General features: G+C 35.3%; 1 protein-coding gene across 7 annotated transcripts in view; it reads right to left on the reverse strand.

Annotated features, from left to right (window-relative positions):
* LOC150104186 (uncharacterized) overlaps window positions 1-19,841 on the reverse strand; it is a 712,768-nt gene that overhangs the window by 161,317 nt on the left and 531,610 nt on the right. For 6 of the 7 annotated variants that reach the window (XM_090396809.1, XM_090396815.1, XM_090396810.1 and 3 more), the window contains one exon: window positions 17,606-17,716. The exons of the other annotated variant lie outside the window; for it this stretch is intronic. In XM_090396809.1, coding sequence (XP_090252935.1) covers window positions 17,606-17,716 — 111 coding nt within the window. The remainder of the gene's footprint in view (window positions 1-17,605; window positions 17,717-19,841) is intronic. 7 annotated transcript variants of the gene reach the window in all.

Genomic DNA, 19,841 nt, shown 5'->3' on the forward strand with positions numbered 1-19,841 from the left:
GATATCCCATGTAGTCCTATAGTCTTATTAACATCAAGATTACTAAATATTCTAAATACTTCCCATTCTGAACTGCCAGTCTTCTGTCCTTATTGTTATTCAACACTGCTCTTAATGTCTCTACATGAAATACATTGAATATTTCCATTATTCAGCAGATGTAACCTATTATCCATCTTAAGCAACTAAAGTCAGTCTTACATATTTTCCCTTTTTCTAATGGCAACATAACTGTAGCATTCTCTAGGGCTTTGCTTTACTGTTTCAGCAAATCTTTTTTATATGCCAATTTCTCCTTTCTTACTATACTCATCTCCTTCATAGCCTGTGCTTCACATTGCTGAAGGGGCACCCTATTTTTATATCTCCTCCATAATTCCATGATTCATCTATTATTAGACCTCAATTTATTTATCCCTCAAAAATTAGGAACACAATCGAACATTGCCATAAGTAACTGATTTCAGCCCAAGTCCTGACATTGCTGATTTCTCTCCCCTTCAACTGATTAAGCCACTGCAACATCACCAATATGTTTTTTTTCCTTAATTTATTATAGTCCCCTACTCTGTAATTCCATACACCTCTCTTGAAGCCTGTACATGCCTAGCACTCCCCATGTCAAAACCACAAAATCACTTTCTCTCCAACAGGTGGCATTATGGTGACATCTTCTGTCATTATTGTATGAGATGATATTATAAAATCTAACACTTGTGTTCCACATGTTGCTTAAGGTAGTTGTTCCTAAGTAGATCTAGGAATTCAATCTCCCTCTTCACAAGTTTTTTGTTTCCATTCACTGTTTTCATAAGTTAAAAGTTATTCATTATTATCACCATCCTGTCACTTACGTTACATTTGTCTAATTATAAAAATCAAGTAAATAATAGATCCAGCATTATTTCAGAGCCGAATGTAGAAACTATGAAAGTTTTGTAAAAATAAGTTGACCAGAGAGCTTATGGGAATACACTTGGTGGCATTTATGAGTTCCCCATGGACTACTTTAGAAAACATGAGCGCTGCCCAGGCATCCATATATTCGCTTTCTAATTAGTCCATTTTTGATAACATTTCACTAGCCTGACAACTGTTTTGAACTGGCTGGTTCTCTTCAGACACCAGGCAGAAACCTTAAGAGAGCGAAAACTCTTTCAATACTAAGGAACTTCAAATGTTGGATGGGTGTATTTTTCGGAAGCAAACTCTCGGTTGGAGCGTGAAAATATTTACTAAAATAAAGAGCCAAAAGGCTTCAGTTCAGTGATGCAAAATTATAAAAATCAAGTGGATATTAGATCCAGCATTATAAGGCGAATGTATAAACTGTGAAAGTTTCGTAAAAATAAGTTGACCAGAGAGTTTACGGGAATATACCTGCCAGCATTTACAGGTAGCCCTAGTCAGACTACTTTAGAAAACATGAACACTGCCCAGGCATCCATATATTTGCTTTCTAATGGCCTGACAGCTGTTTCAAACTGGTTGGTTCTATTAAGTTTCCTGCCTGGTCTCTGAAGAGAACCAACCAGTTTGAAACAGCTGTCAAGCCAGTGAAACCTAAGTATAATTTAAATAATCTTAACATCTGCTTCCAAAATGAAATTCATGTTTATATATTTCTTGTGAACAAAGAAATACATAAAAAGAATTATTAATGAAATACATTCAACTTTTGATAGAGGAAATTCAAAGTAAAGCAGTTCACTCCAAGTCACATAATATTATTATCCCAAGACCCCTGCAGAGTCAAAGACTCATTACAGGAGGCCCCTTTATCATAAATAGCTTTATAACTGTGCCTTAAATATATTCAAATTCTCTGCAGACACCACACTCTCAGGCAATGCATTCCAACCATTCTCTCTATGCAAAAAACCTGCTTTTAACACCTTACTTACACTGTCCTCATACAGCTTCCATGGATGACCTCTTGTTCTTCACCATCTGCCACCATTTTATGAAAAACTTCAACATTAATCTTATAACAATCCCTTACAAACTTGAACATCTCTATCATATCACCACTCTTCCTCCTATCCACTAAACTCTGCAATTTGCATCTTCCCAGTCAATTACCTCTGGATCCTTTTGTAAACAGGTGACCATTGTGCATAGTCCATATGTGGGCTAATCAAGGCATTATACAATGGAACCAGAATCTCCTTACAAGTCAGTGTCTATATCGCCAGATTTCGTTGCATTTTCCTCACAAGTTTGGCAATGTGTCATCTAAATATTAGATCCCTATCCACCATCACCTCAAGATCTCTGATTTCCTCTAATTCAAACAATACATTCCACCAAGAATAAATTTTATATCCCATCTGTGTTTTCCAAATTTTAACACCTTACATTTTGCAACAGTGAACTGGTATTCTCACTCCCATGACCATTCACTCAGTCTATTCAATCTTCTTCTTCTTCTAATGCCACATCGTACACTATTCCTTAGTTTCTCCCAGCTTTGCACTATCTGCAAACAACTGAATATCCCCATCCAAATCTTCCTCAATATCATTAATATACAGTTAAACATGGCCCTAAAACAGACCCCCCCCAAGGCACACTACTAGTGACTTCCTCTTCTAAGATATTGCCCCCTCATACAAGTTATGTATGAGGGGACAATATATTAGAAGAGGGGCAATATATTAGAAGATAAATTGATGCTTATCGGACAGGCAATCTCCAATCCAATGCATTAGCCTAATATCAACCCCATCTGCTCTAGTTTGACTATCACCTTATCATATGATAATCTATCAGAAGCTTTTACAAAAGCTAAGTATACCACTGTGTATTCATCTCCCTTGTCCAATGCAGTTGTTACCTTCTTGTAATAAGTAAGCAAATTACTGAGGCATGACTGCCCTTTAGCAAATTTGTGCTGTCCATCAAAGATAGTACTTAAATATATAAAGAGCCAATAGGCTTCATTTTGGTGATATAAACATTATTAAATAGCGATCAGAACTTTACCATCTTTGCTGCGAGTTGCCTGAGGTTGTACTACGTACTTGGACTACTTGCATTAGCTCACGCTAGTAGTCGCCGATACTTTTATAGTTTATTATACTATATTCAGCATGAAACTCTCTGATTCCAATCTTTGAGTTTCTTAATTGGTTTTAAAACAATGTGGGATTTAATATCCCCTTAATTTAAATAATGTTTATATCACCGAAATGAAGCCTATTGGCTCTTTATATATTTAAGTAACTTAATGGGTGCACCTTTTTGACAACTCATATAGCAGAGTATATAAGTTCTTTTCACTATACCCTTTGGTATTAATTTGGTCTAGCTACTCACTGATGAAGCCTCAATAAAGGCTGAAACCGGTCTGGGTAGTGAACTCCCACCATTATGTAATAACAGCATACATTTCCTAGGAAATGTGTTTTACATTATCGAAAATACCAAGAATAGCGATCAGAACTTTACCACCTTTGCTGCGAGTTGCCCGAGTTTGTACTACGTACTTGGACTACTTGCATTAGCTCACACTAGTAGTCGCCGAAACTTTTATAGTTTATTATACTATATTTGGCATGAAACTCTCCAATTCCAATCTTAGAGTTTCTTATGCGGTTTTAAAACAATGTGGGATTTAATATCCCCTTAATTTAAATGAAGATAGTACCACTGTTGTCAACCCAATTCTGGATCCTGGTTCTCACTAAACCTCATCAACACTACTTATATTAAAAATTGCATTTCCATTTCGGATAATCCATTAATAGTTTTACCATTAAGGAATTAAAAATTAATAGAAGAAATAAACTACCAGTGTGTTTATTCTTGAAGAATTGTAAACAAACATCTAGAGATAATAATTACTAACTTTATTTAACTAATAAATTACTATGACAATATTTCACCTTGGTAGCCAAGCATGCATTAAGGACACAAAGAAATAAAACTAAGTACATGCAGGCACACTAGTAGGAAAGTAAACACAGACCAAGAATGAAAGGAAGGATCCTACAGTCAATAACTGATACCTTAAATCTCTCTGATTTACACCTGCTCCTGTATAAAAGGTTTTGTTCCATTGGATCTGATGACATTTGTATGCATGGCATGATATGCTACACCAAAGCAGCTGTAGTGCATGTAGTGAACATAGTTTCTGTGTTAATGGCAATTTTTCTACTATGTCCATTACCTACACCACAGCCACTCTGATTTAGCAGATCATGCCATGGATATGAGTCACCAGATCGAATCAAATTAAAAAAAAAAAATTCACCAACTCTGAACAAATTTGGCTGCCTCACTTTCCCTAGAATATAGAAGACAGTTATTTTGAGACATTTAGCAAGTTTCTAACACTGTACCCAAGGAGGGTGCCAGTTGGGACTATAGGATCATTCCACCTTTCATAATCTGTCTATGTCTGCCTTCCTGCTAGTGTACCTGCATGCACTTAAGTTTTATTTCTTTGTGTCCACAACTTAACACGTTCGCTGCCAACTATGAGTATGCTCGTAGTTGGTAAACTAGCCACACAAGCCAGCTACGAGTATACTCGTATGACACTTACCGCCGGGAACGAGATTACCGTACTGACCTTGAAGAAGTGAAATTGCTCGGCGTACGGGAACAGACTATGCCGAAGTAGCATGGCAGCGAACGTGTTAATTACCAAGGCAAAATAACGACAGAGTAATTTATTAGCTAAATAACTAGGTTAGTAATTATATCTAGACACGTTTCCTCCATTTAACAGAAACATGAGCGATAATCAATAATTACTCATAAGATTAGAAAAATGGGTGTTAATTTTTTTTTTAATATAAATTATTTTCCTATTATGTCTGTTCATAAATAGACTATGCACATTATAAAAGGTAGAGACGTAGAAATTAAAGCTGCCAAGAAATTACATTCTTGGTTTCATCCTTTATTCAAGTGTAAGCAAACAAAGTTTGCATGTGAAGTATTGTTAAATTGTGATTGATAAAATTCCTAAGAGAACTTATTCTTTCAAAATTTAACAAGCAAAGACCCTATAATAGAAAATTTGCTTGCATCTAAGAGTGTAAATTACATATATGTGAACAAAATTAGGAATCAAACAAAAGGATAATAATTGTGAAAATGCATAAGAAAAGAGTGTTATTCCATTATGTAGAAAGATTACTTAAGCTAGTTAAATATTGACGGTGAAATTCTAGGGAAAAAGAACGTTAATGTATGATTAAAGCAGCATACCATTCCTAGGAATTAGATAGACAAAGCTTAGATGAATGACTCACAATTTTTAACGATAATTGTAGCATAACCCAAAAGCACAGGATAAAAGAAAGTTGCGGCAAGCATATCGTGTGCACACAGCACATGATGAGTAGGCAGAAAAGAAGAAATCCTCTACCAAGAGATATCGCATTGAGTGCTGTCGATGAGTTGCGGGGGGGATTACGGAGGGTGCTGATAGGGTGTGGAGATATATAAAAGAGTTAGGAATCCCCCGCAAAGGCTCTTTTCCTGGTGGCTTTGGTTTTGGTGTGTGGATGTCGCGAGTGGAGGGATGGTTCCAGAGTGCGAGAGGAAATCTCTGCCCTGATGCCCGGCAGAAGGAAATGGAAGATGGCATGTATCCACAGGAAAGGTTATGCGTCGCAAGGTCCGATGTGAATCACATTATTCCGGGAGAAAAGGGTAGTCTGTGAAGAGGCCTCAGAATCTAGGTAAAAGGGCAACACGTGCGAAAGAGTGACTTTGCCCCAAGAATCCTATTGAAAAGAAGGCATGACTGACTGAAACGAATGGGCCTGCATATGATCGAGGAATCCCAGATACTAACCCCAGCACGAAGAAATCAATTTGAGGGTCCAAGGATGAGTAAAGAGAGGAACAAGCACAGGAGATAACTATAATATGGTATCATGAAACTTTATTGTTAAATAGCGTAAATGAATGATGTGAATCAAGATTTAAGGACTTAACAAAGATAAAATTTAGGACTGCAGCAAATTATAAGTTGTGAAAGTAGACAAGTGTAATTTAAAGAGTGATAACTTTAGGATGTGTGAATACAAGGATAATGTAGGTTTACTAGGTTTTAATTAAGAGAGTTATGAGGATCTTATGTGTGAAGTAATATAGAACAGCTCTATTGTTAATCCTATGTGAGTTATGAGAATTTATTGTTCGTATTTGATAATTATGATAGCACATAAATTTGTAGTTTAGAAATGATCTTTCCCAGATTTCCATGAACTGTATATATGTTAGTATGTTAAATAAATCTTTTGCTTACTCTGATTCAGTTGTTTGTTAGTGCTATCCGATGCACCACTTACTAAATATGCGAACCTAAGCAGGAGATTTGAGTAGTGTGTCTACGGTCACGATTGCATGGTTGTTAGTCACTGAGGTACAGCTGGGTATTCACTTCATGCTTAAGATTTTCTCCTTTAAACTAATTGTCCTAAGTGGCGCAGCAATAACAAATAAATGTCTTAGGATTTTATGAGAAGAAGAACCTCAGAAGCTTTGTTGCATTTGGATTTTGGCTCTACCCCAGGGTAATTCCTTTTGTAGTTAGATAGTACCACGTGACACCAAGGGGCGAATAAACGTAGAGAGCATAGATATCAAAGTTATTAAGAAAAGGTGACACAACAGTATCTTCACAACTGGGCTACATGTATATAGCGGCTGACATGACATCAATTGCCTTAATATCCCATAATGCAAGGCACAAATATTCTTACAAACATGTATAATGCTGTGCATTATGGGAAGGGCCACTGCCCAGACTGGTTATGACCATTATTGAGGTGAAAAAAGTAAAGGGAGGAATGTTAATCATAAGCCTAGAGTAGTATAGATATGCAAGAGTGAGAGACTGATAGTATTAGGAGAAAGGTAAAGACAGATAGAATGAGAAATAGAGAAACGGCACGAGTTCTTTTATATAACTGTATAACCAAAGGCTATCAGTTTTCCTTTTTCATCAGTCTTATGCAGATGAACACTCAAAAGACCAAGTGAAACTAAAGCACAAAGATGACTGATACCCAGGTTAGCCATATCTGAGTTAACAGCTTTGAGTTGGCCTTCTCTGCATGGAATTGCTCTCCCTGCAATTGACCTTAAGACCACATTTAAAAATATCTCTCATAGTAAAAATAGACAGAATTTTATCTCCCGTGGTGAATATTGCATAATGTGGGTGGTCCCTGACCAAAAATTTGATCTCTCTTAGAATGCTTCTTTCTAAATACAAAAATCGTCTGACTGAACATAAAATTTCCATAATAATATATTATAAATCATTTGTATGTCATATTGCTAGTTTTCAAATCCATATTTCTTCCTAATCTTCCACAAATTATATTTTAAATCATTAATTATAAAAATCAAATTATCTTCCCATTGTTGACAGGAGGTGGGTACTGCAAAAAAAAAAAAAACCTGTTCTGTTGTAAGTGATGAAACGCACAACACGTTACATAATCTGTTCCAAATATAGGACAAGAGGGCAACTGTAGAATGCATGTTCTATTGTTTTCAATTGGTAACAGATGTCACAGATTGGATCTTCGACGTTGAAGTACCTCCACTTGATGGTATTAACTGGAATGTAAATATATGCAATTCTACAAGCAAGATCCCTCCTGTTAGGGTATCTTTAGAACTTCAGTAAGTTATGAAACAAAGTGTTGTCAGTATTCAAATGGGGAAATTCATGGTGAAAGTGGTTAAAGATTTCTTTATACCAAATTTTACTTTTATTAACAGAAAGAATGTCAATGCCAGAATGTTGTAGCAATCTTAGAGTTAAGTACAGAATGTTGTAGTATTCAGGAACAATCACATAGCAGAAACAGATTAAATTCTACTGTTCAGCTTGGAACTCCATACACCTGTGTGCTTTTAATTATATATCTTCATTTGAGCTATTATTGATAATGCAGAAAAATATCTTATACTCAGTATTGAGGTCTCATCAGTAGGAGCCAGACCCAGAAGAGATATCAAGGTTGCAGTAATGCAGAAGTCATATATTTCCCACATACGAGTAGTCGAAAGGTGTCACACCTTATTACTAAAATATCCTGGATTGGAGATAGATGTTGAAAAAATTTTTTTCTGCTTACAATAAATTATACAATATACAAAAACATTAAGAAAATTTGAAGGCATTAAAAGGTAACATAAAAAAATATTTACCTGTAATATGGAAAGCTAATAGAAATGCATGGATTACCAAGACGTTAATTACTGAATTGGTTTGTTAACCGTTTTTGTCCAGAAGTGAAACGGTATTGCCAAAGAAATAATTTTGAAGAAAAAGCTCTTTTGTTGTTGGACAACACTCCAGGACATCTTACTGATCCTAATAGTATGCTAGACACATGCATTCCTGTCAAAGTTGTCTTTCTTCCAGCAAACACAACTTCCCTGATTCGACTGATGGACTAGGGATAATAGCAACATTTAAAACCTATTATCTGCATGGTACATTAAGCAATTTAATTGAACTAGAAGATAAAGAGCAAATGTCAATTAAAACTTTTTGGAAAAACTACGCCATTAAAGACGCAATTGAAAAAATCAATAGCTCTTGGAAAGAAGTCACTTAGAAATGCTTAAATGGAGTTCGGTGCAAATTATAGCCAGAAGTTGTACTAGAAGAAGAAAATAACATTCAAGAGATTAGAAATGAAGTTATCCAAGATGGCTCAATCAATGGGTTTTGAAAATGTCAATATAGAGGATGTAAGAAATTTATTAAATGTAGAAGATGGTTTTTCAGTGGAAGATTTAGAAAAACTTGTTAGCAACAAAGCCAAAGAAAATGAAGACGAAATTAAAGAAGTCCCTACTGAAAAAGTGTTAGCAACCAAAGATTTAAAAAGGTGCTTGAATGACATTGAAAACGTTTTAAATTTTTTTTTTCAGGAAGTGGAAAGGATCCCAATTCAGGAAGAAGTGTTATCGTTAAGTGATCAATGTTAAATGCAATAAATTCATATTGGCAATTGTTAAATGAAAGAGAAAAAAACCATAAACAATCAACTTTACATTCATATTTTAAAATGTGTTTTATCTTGGTTAGGTATGTAATATTGACTTTTTATTTAATAAAGATTTTCTTTTTTCAAAAAAAAAAAAAAAAAAAAAATCTCAAAAATTACACTTCCACCATTTCAGGCTCCTTAAATATGTATTTAAGCATATGTATGCTTAAATACACATGTGTGTTATTATTATTATTATTATTATTATTATTCAGGCTGCCATGGAGTCAAAAGACTCGCCGTGGGAGGTCCTTTCTAAGAAACACAAAGTCTATCAAGACTCATCGACGGGAGGTCCCCCTCCTCCCTAAGAAACACAAAGTCTATCATACCACTCCATTGACTGCTCTCCCTCTCACCACTCCATCGGGCAATGCATTCCATGGTTCAACAACCCTCCATGCAAAGAAACCACTCCTCACCCTCTTGCTCACAGTTTCCTTTCGTAACTTCCAGGGATGGCCTCTTGTTATCACTCCTTCCTGATGTTCAACCAAGCGAAAGAACGACCCAGTGTCAACCCTGTAACCACCTCTCAACAGTTTAAAAGTCTCAATCATATCACCTCTCATTCTTCTATCCACCAAACTCTGCAGTCCACATTCCCTCAGCCGATTCTCATAACTATCATTGTACAGTCCTGAATCCATCTTAGTTATCCACCTTTGTACCCTTTCCACAGTTAATTTAACCCCTTCAAATCCTGGGGACCAAATCTCAGAACAATAGTCCAAGTGTGGTCTGATCAGAGTCTTATACAATGGAATGATAACTCTTTTATCTCTGCAGGTCAGTGTCCTTCTCATTATTGCAGCAATCCTCTGTGTTACCTTCACTACCTTTGCAATATGTCCCCTAAATTTCAGGTTTCTATCAATCATCAACCCCAGATCTCTTGTCTCTCCTACTTCCTCCAGTATAACTCCTCCCATAGAGTATGCAGTGTCCCATCGATGTTTCCCAAAACCTCAAGACCTTACATTTTGCTGCACTAAACTGATATCCCCCATGCATTTGCCCATCTGTCTAGCTTATTCAAATCCTCTTGCTGGGCTGCTGCATCTGCACTATTACTAATAGTTCTTCCCAGCTTTGCATCATCTGCAAACAACTGATTATCCCCTTGCAATCCACTGACCAATCCAATCCATAAACCAAACAATGTAGTTAGAGATTAGGACACAGTTCAACGGCTATCAAAAACAGAGTTCCAAATTTAATATTATTATTGCACATGCATATCCATGGCACCCACTGACTTATTGCAAATTCAACACTAACCTTTTACACCCAATACCTAGCATATTTCTCTTTAAATCTGTTCACTGATAAAGCACTTATGACCACTTCTGACAACTATTCCATTCATCTGCCACTTTCCCAGCAAAAATATAGTTTTCAGATCCTTGCGCTCATGACAATTAATATGAACAAGCCAGAATGAAAGAAATAACTATGGAAAAACCTGCATGAGACATTATTTTGCATAGAATTTTCATGTTAGCATCTACAGCATCTTAAACATGGCTTTCAAATTAAACAAGTAGAAGACACCAGAGCTTTATTTTTGCCCCAGTGTGTATGTGTGTGTAGGTGGGGAATATTTTTTAGTTTTCTTTCTTATGCATGTAATGCATAAGAAAGAAAAGACTTACACCATTAATAATTGTAAATCCTATTTACAATTAAAACAACACAACAAAATATTTTACAATTAAAATAACACAACAAAAAAAAAAAAAGAAAAAAAAAGAGGAAAAGTTGGTTCTTGTTTGAATATCTAAACAGCAGAGTAGGAAATGATTATGAGGTATCTAAAAATGTTTTGGGAAAATCTGTAGAAAGCTCAAAGCTAATAATAATGGTAACTACTTGCTAGATTTCTGCTCAGGACATGGGCTAGTTATTAGTAACACCATGTTCCAACATAAAAATATACACAAGTTTACATGGAGAAAAGATGCAAGGAATAAGAAAAGTCTCACTGACTATGCTATTGTCAACAGTGATGTCTTCCCACTAGCTCAGGACACAAGACTATACAGAGGATCTGAAATAGGAAGTGATCATTTTAGTGTTGAGCAGGATAAAACTGAACTTCATACTGAAAAGAAGGGTGTGTAAGAAAGTTTTGAAACAAATCAAAGTTAAACAGCTATCAGATGTGAATTGAACATCTCAAATACACAAACATTATTGAAGAAAAACTGAAAGAGATTGAAAACAAGAACTAAACTTTGGAGATTCAGTGGCAAAACCTAAAGAAAAACTTTGATTCAGCCAGAGAGGCACATGGTGAGGTAATCTGCAATGACAGAAAAATAAGAACTCCACAGTGGACTCAGGAAGTTAAAGAGGCGGTGAAGGAAAATAAAGCATATTGAAAGAATCTGGCAAGTAAGTCACCTTGTGTTCTTAGGGAATACAGAGAAAAATGTAAAAAAACAAAGCATTGTGTAAAATTAGCTAAACAGAAGTCACGGGAAGACTGGTAAGAACATTGAAAATAAACATCACAGGAAGGTGGTGAAATATTCTGGAGGCTATTGAAAAGGCTGAAAAATGGAAGAAAGAGTACTGTAAAAGGAATCAAAGGTGATAAAGGGAGACACAAAAACTGAGGATAAAGATATTCTTGATGTATGGAGTAATTACTTTAAAAGATTGCTAAATGAAATGAGCAGTGATAGCATGGTGACAGAAAACACTCAGCAGGCCTGGTCAGAGGGTCAAATTCCAGATGATTGGAGTAGAGTGTTCATATTACCCATCTTTAAAAAAGGGGATAAAGCTGAATTTGAGAATTTTATAGGTATTTCCTACTAAGTGTTCCTGGTAAAATACATGCAAGTATTCTTGAGGAATGGCTAAGAAAAATTGTGGAGGAGGAGAACAAGCTGGATTCAGGCCAAACAGAGGTTGTCAGGATCAGAATTTTACTTTAAGACAAATAGTTGAGAAATCATGGGAATATAACAAGGATCTGTATTTAAATTTTGTAGATCTAGAAAAGGCATATGACAAAGTGCCAAGAGGAAAGCTGTTCAAAATGCTCCAGTTGTATTGTGTAAATGGGAAATTATATCAAGTAATAGATAGTCTCTATTTGTGTTGTAAATCAACCACTTAGAATTGAAGGAGGTTCAGGAAGATGGTTTGATGTTAAGTCATGCATGTAACAAGAGTGTACATTATTTCCAATGTTATAAAATCATCGCTATGGATCACATTATGAAGGAAAGAAGTATTAAACCTGATATGAATATTGGAGATGTTGGTCTCAGCTCTTTAATTTATGCAGATGATGTTATACTAAATAGCTTAATTAGCCATTAAACATATTAAGAGACTGAGTCTTCTACCACCTTTATAATCAAAGGAAAAATCTTTAATTTTACAAAAGAAAGCAAATATATAAACAGTATGAAATCATGTTAACTATACAACCACCAGTATTTTCTTCAGATCACAAGAAGAAAAACACTTTAATGCCCATTCTTCTGGAACTTTAGTCCCATTTCCTACAGAACTTTCCATTCTTCCTAGAATTCATATGGAAAAGAAAACTACCACAACAATTGCTTTTTATATGACAGTAACATAAATCAGTCTAATAACAGTAAACACAGAATATCTTCTCTGCATACAAAAAAAAAAAAAAAATCACTAACTTGATTCACTTTCTATGTGAAAGTACTTGCAAGCTCCATTAAATAAATTACTTGAAACCAAATCAACAATTTCACTTTTTTAGAATGAATCTGCTTTCTGAATTTTACTTACCTAATTAAAATTTAATTATTATTATTATTATGATTCAGGCCTCCATGGAGTCAGAAGTGTTTCCTAGAAAACAAAAAGTCTATCATACTACTCCTTGAACTCACTGATCGTTTGTGCTCTCGCCATTCTATCAGGCAATGCATTCCATGGTTCAACCACCCATCATGTAAAGAAACCACTCCTCACCCTCTTGCTCACAGCTTCCAGGGATGGCCCCAGTGTCAACCCATGTGACTAACCCCTCAACACTTTAAAAGTCTCATTCATATCACCTCTCCTTCTTCTATCTACCAAATTCTGCAGTCCACATTCCCTCAGCCGATCCTCATAACCCACATTGTATAGTACTGAAACCATCTTTGTTATCTGTCTCTGTACTCTTTCTACAGTTAATTTATTCCCTTCAAATCCTGGAGACCAAATTTGAGAACAATAGTCCAAGTGTGGTCTGATCAGGGCTTTATACAATGGAATGACAACCATTTTATCTTTGCAAGTCGGCATCCTTCTCAGATTGCTGCAATCCTCTGGATTATCTTCACCATCTTTGCTATGTGTTCCCTAAATTTCAGGTTTCTATCAATCATTACCCCAGATCTCTTGTCTTACTTACTTCCTCAAGTACAGCTCCTCTAACAGAATATGCTGCTTCCCATCAATGTATCCAAACTTCAAGACTTTACATTTTGCTGCATTAAATTGATACCTGCATTCATTTGCCCATCTGTCCAGTTTATTCAAATCCTCTTGCAGGGTTGCCGCATCTGCACTATTACTAACAACCCTTACTAATAAGCTTTACCTCATCTGCAAACAACTGAAACCCCCCCCCCACCCACCCACCCCTACAATCCACTGACAATGTCATTGATATAAAGGTTAAATAATACAGGTCCCAGTACTGAGCACTGTGGGACCTCACTTGCAACCTGCCTCTTGATATTGCCCCACCATACACAACTCTGATACCTATCAGATAGCCAATCCTGAATCCTGTTGACTAACCTGATATCTAAACCAATGTGCTACAACTTAAAACTATCAGCTTATCATGTGGTACCCTGTCACATGCCTTTGCAAAATCCAAAAAAAATGGCAGTATTGCATTTCTCTAATCAGTCCCTCTTGTCACGTCATTATAAAAGGCTATGATATTACTCAAGTAAGAGCGCCCCTTAACAAATCGATGTTAAGGGTGCTCTCACAGATAACATTACCCTCATCTGCCCAATGCTGTATATGGTCCTCACTAATTTCTCCAAGATCTTAAGAGATGAGAATGTGAGAACAGGATTACAAGTTGGGCAGGAAAATGGGGAAGACAGGGGAAACAGTGTAAGGAGAATGGATTTTGAAAGCAGTAGTGAAGGCATGTATGGGGATGGTCAGCACAGGGATGGCCTAAGATGCAGTGAGAATAGTTCAGTTAGGAAAGATATACAGTAGACTCTCGATTATTCGGCCTCCGTACTATCTGGAGCCCGGATTTTATCATGGAGAATTATAATAATACAGTAATTCTCTGTGATAAAATGAGGAGTACATACTGCAATTTACTTTGCCAAGGCGTTGCAAGCGGACGTCTGCTACATGTGTGCATAACACAAGTTGAGACGTGCAAAGTGAGGATTTCCCCACTTCGTCAGTTGTGTATCGGATGTCCACAAGTGCGGAACACATTTGCCACTGTTCCTGGTTACAGTTAGTAAATTGTTAGTAAAGAGATTCGAAACATATCACTTGTAAAGTCTTGGAAAATTCTTTTGGACCATGAAGGTGGAACATTTCAACCTTGAACCCGGGTGTGAAACTGAAGTGGAAGATGAAATGATAAACTTGTTTCATTGCTCAAAAATGTACCAAGCTGTAACGATGTCAATGCAGAGGACATTACAGAATGGATGTCAAACGACAAAGTTGATGAAATAACTGACAACTATATTGTGGAAATGGTGACACAGGGGGAAGAAGAAGAGGAGGAGGAGGCATCCTTAGATGACAGGAAAAATCTCATCCCACATTTGAAAGAGGTCAAGGCGATTGAGACAGCACTGCAGTACATTAGTGAGCAGGAGGAAGTGATGCCAGCTGATATCATCTGCTTGTGTAAGTGGAGGGACATTGCGTCGCAGAAGAGGGCTAAAAGGGTGAAGCAGTCATCTATCAAGGACTTTTTCAAAAACTAAAAACTAAGTTTTGACTCTTTCATCTTAGGCCTACCTTTTCACATTTGTGTGAAAAGGTAGGCCTAGAACTCCGGCCTATCCGGCTTTTGTGTTATTCGGCCTGCCCTTCTGCCACATTAGGCCGGATAGTCAAGAGTCTATTGTATAGGATAAAGTGAACAGACAGAAGCAAGTGAGAAGTAACAGATGAAGGTGAGCATGGATAGGACTGGTTACAGATCAAGAAATGAATTGCTATGCTTATTTACAAATGCCAGGAGCATCAGAAATAAGTGGGATGAAATTGTTATAATAAATTAGTTTATTCACCCACAAACAGTTGGAATAAGTGAAACATGGTTGGATGAGAATATCCTGACAGGACTAGAAATGGAAGGTATTATTATTATTATTATTATTTATTTTTTTTTTTTGTGAGGATAGGAAAGGCAAGAAGGGAGGAGCAGTGCTTCTAATGATAGTGGGGGAAATTACATATGCAGAAGGCTGAGATACGGGGGATGGGGTGGGGGATAGTGGCAGCAATTTTGAAGCGTAGGTTGATACGATGAGATATTTAGTTGGATATTGCTATAGGCTGGAGAACATTGAGGGTGGAGACAAAACAATGTATAGGCAACTTGGCTTAGTGAGCAAGACAAGAGTGATCATCATGGGTGATTTTTATTATGGTGATATTGATTGGAATGAAGGGAATTGTGTTAGAGAGGTTGGTGAGAACTAGGATTCAGAATTGTATTGATAAAAGTATGAGGATTTGGATCTGAGTTAGACAAGGGAAATAATACTTTACTTCCCTTGTCAGTTTATTATAGAAAGTGAGTAAATTACTAAGACCAGACCCCTCCCCCCCTTCACAAAGCCATGTTTGTCCACCAAAGCATTTCATATTCTTATCCAGTCAATTCATAAATTCTTCTCTTATCCAACTTCTCCAATACTTTAACCACCATAACTGTAATATTCATTAGTCTATAACTTTTAACCTCAGTCTTGGAGCATCCTTTCTGTAAACCTACTCTCTCCTCTTTTCATTCCCATGCCATGGCACTTCAGTCAGTTCAAGTCTGCCATTTCTCTTGCACTTCCATTAACATACAGGCTGATATCTCATCCAACGTTATGACCATATTTTAAATATCAAAACACCTTAAGTTCATCTACCTCTTATTCTTGTCTCAATTCTGGTTGCATCAGTTCCTACATTATAACTCTACCTGGTTGGTACATGCTCACAAAGTAATCATTCAATAATTCAACTTTTTTTTCTGTCACTTTCTTACCATAAATATTTTTTAGTTATTCTTTCATAATTGTTCTTTCTTTCTTTTGCTTGCCATGCAACAAAAAAACAATTTTCTGGGATTGCCCTTGGCATGTTTGGCTAATTTTCTCTGATTATATCCTATTCATCTTGCTGAGTAACCTTTGTCTGTGCATTATATTGCTCAGGAGCCTGCTAATCACATTTCTTCTTTTGCAGCTTAATGATACTATTCAGTTATTGAGCTCTTACCTAATTTTGTCCCCTAACCCCAGGTATGATACCACTTTTCTTAAACACCCCTTTGTCCATTTCTTATGAATTACTAATATCCTTCCCTTGCAGTTCTTACACTGTGGCATAGCTCAAGCTGCCTCCATTTGTTATAATCACAGACATTGTCGTTTCACATAAATCCTATTTAACTGTCAATTGCACATGCTTAGCCACCTCCTAGATCAGTGATGGTAAACCTTTTAGGCTTGGCGTGTCAAAAATTCGGAAAATGCCGAACTTGAATCTGCTAGTGTTGATTTGCCTGTATGCAAGATGGAAGACTTAAGTTTCTGGGAGGGGAAAAACCTTTACTATCCCTGTATGAGATTAGCTAATTCATCTTCAACTGAAAAACTAAATAAAATAAAAACAATAAATATATAAATTAACACTGAAAATGCTGTTATTTGATTAATTTTAAACTGATTGAACACTTAGTTTCTGGATGCACCTCACACTGCTGACCTGTTTGGCCAAGTGGTTAGTGTACTGCTTTCCAACCAACAGGGTGTGGGTTTGAATCTTGCTATGGACATGGATGTTTGTGATTGTTTTCAGGTGGAAGACGAATGTCATTGCATAGTGTGAGACCACTGCCCCAATTAGTGAAGGCCTGAAGTGGCTTGAAAAGTTCCAAGTTTGGTCTCTAAAACAGGGTTTCCAGACTACGTAAAAAATAGAAAAAAGAAATCCTTCACCAACCTACAGTACAAAATGTATTATAAGTTTGTAAATAATCTTTTGTGGATGAGAACAACATAATAAATAAATATATTATTATTATTATGATTATATATATATATATATGCACCCACCTAGTTATGCTGCATGTGTTTCTTATAAATATTTTATGCTCCAAAAATGCAAGGGATACACAGAAAGATATTAACAGATATTAATATATTTTTAGTTTATTTTGTCCTATTGTTAATAAGTACTCTAAAAAAAATACTATGCATTATAAAATGCATTTGCATTATATGGGTATCACTGCATATAAATTTTAAAGTTGCTCAGTCTCCTTTTTAAATGGATGTATTTCTGAAAATACTAACCTTGATTGCTAATAGTTCTTGAATTCTAGTGACTTCAGTTACATATTCTTGTACTTGTCGATTTAATTCATCTTTTTGTCTAAGAGATTTCTCAAGTTCTTCATTCAATGCCTATGAACATTTCATAATATGTCACATACAAAACTATATCAAAATTCGAAAAAAAAATTCTAATAAAGGAATATCTTTAAAAGTCATGCAGTGACTTTTAAAGATAAATTTTAAAGACTTCTTATCAATGGATAAGAAGACTACTAGATTCACAACCTGATTGTATTAGTGATTTCAGAATATTTCTTCTATCTGTATGATTCTGTGTGCCCATATATACACATTGAATATGCCAAAAATGTCAATGGGTGTGTAATCTTCATGAGGACCATTTACAATCCACCACCATCAGCAGCTTTTGTTCTGGCCTCTGAGACTAGTATGAGTGTTGTCGTAATTGTTTGTACTGTATTTCTGTTTTATAATAAGAAAATATGTCAGGAAAAATTGAAAACAAATAGTCACCCTCCACATTAACTATAGTGAAAATGAAAAGTCATTTTCTGAAACAAAGAGATCATTCCACATTTCATTACAAGTGCAGTTGACATTTCAACTATTCTGCCTGATAAAATCCAGGTAGTTTCTCAAATTATGTACTAGCATTAAAAAAAAAATAAAAAGTCTGACCACTTCTGATCTAGAGGTGGTCAGACTATCTAGACAAATACTTTGGGAAATTTAAATTCACATTTAACACAGCTGATAAAATAAGTAAATGCAATACCAATTCTGTTATTTAGTTTCAGTTTTACAACCAATATGCTGCCACAATATGATGTACTATAATGTAGATTATCAAGGTTCACATTGTAATAAGTGTGAAATCAGTACAAGAAAATGTTATTAGCTGCCAGGATTGAGAAACAGATTTTTAACCTCAAAAGCAAGTGCTGCAGTAGATTTTTTTTTTTTTTTTTTTTTTTTTTTTTTTTGTTATCTGATTGAGCTAGGTGAAGCTCAATACACAAAGCATATTACAAGATTTACAGACAAACTTAGAATTTCTTAAAATTTGCAAGTATTTCAGTTTTAATTTCAATGAGTGCATTTTAAAGGCAAAAGAAAATTATGTCCATAATGTAAAAATTATGTGGTGACAAATAGCGTCACTATGATTTATAATTGTCAGAAGTCATTCCCTTACTTGTTCAGGTGTGATAATGTAAAAGCCACATTAGTAAAATGTTAAAAAATAAAAATACTTCGGATAAGTTAAGCACCCATTATGATAAGACACCTCGTTTACGTGGTCTCCCAAAAATTCATAAAGTTTGTCCAGTAAGATCCATTGTGAATTGTATTGACTCTTCCACCTATAAAATTGCTAAATTTCTTTCATTTAAATTTTTTTTTTTTATTATTAACTGCCCATATTGGACAGTCCAGATCATTCATCAAGAATTCCATACATTTTCTCAAAAAAATCAAGAATATTCAAATACAAGAGTTGGGTTTGTTAGTCACCTTTGACATTATTTCCCTTTTCACCAACATTTCAAATACTATTAGCCTATTCCGACACTCTTAGTGGGACACGGTCAACTAGGCGATGGCCAAGTGTGCGACGGAATAAAAGATCAAATATGCAATTCTATTATGTTGATCTATTACCAGGTAAAAATGAGTTAAAAGAACGGCATAAACAAAAAAATTGAAAAATCTCGTTTATAATTAAGTTTATTTTTATTGCGTACAATTACAAATTGTATAGAAGTTATGTTGAAATTTCCCATAGAAATACGGTAAAAACATAAAATTTTAAAAATCTCGATTATAATTAAGTTTATTTTTATTTTATGAAGAAGTATTTCTGAGCTTCACTGCATAAAGTCTCTTGTTTGGCAATTTATCATTTGTGCATTTTGTGTGTGGTTATTTAGTTCAATATGCATTGGCAAGATATTTTGACTTCTATTAAACAGTAAGACTAGTTGTTTGTTTATTCCATTGTTTCCGATATTTGTGTCAATGTTACAGTTACCACGTGCAAAGAACAACTTTAAGTAAATAAAAGGTATGTATTTAAAATTTATAATCTTAATCGTTTACTAAATTGTATACGTAACAACTAAATTAATTTAAATAAATTTCAAACTCTCGATTATCTCTCAAATGAAACAAATTGCTAAGTACAATTATTATGACGAATCTTTTATTTGTGTCCCAACAAGTGAAAAATAGT

The sequence above is a fragment of the Typopeltis vanoorti genome, chromosome 8, assembly GCF_054136105.1.
Source record: "Typopeltis vanoorti isolate ZY-2024b chromosome 8, IOZ_Tvanoo_1.0, whole genome shotgun sequence".
NCBI classification, from domain to species: Eukaryota; Metazoa; Arthropoda; class Arachnida; order Uropygi; family Thelyphonidae; genus Typopeltis; species Typopeltis vanoorti.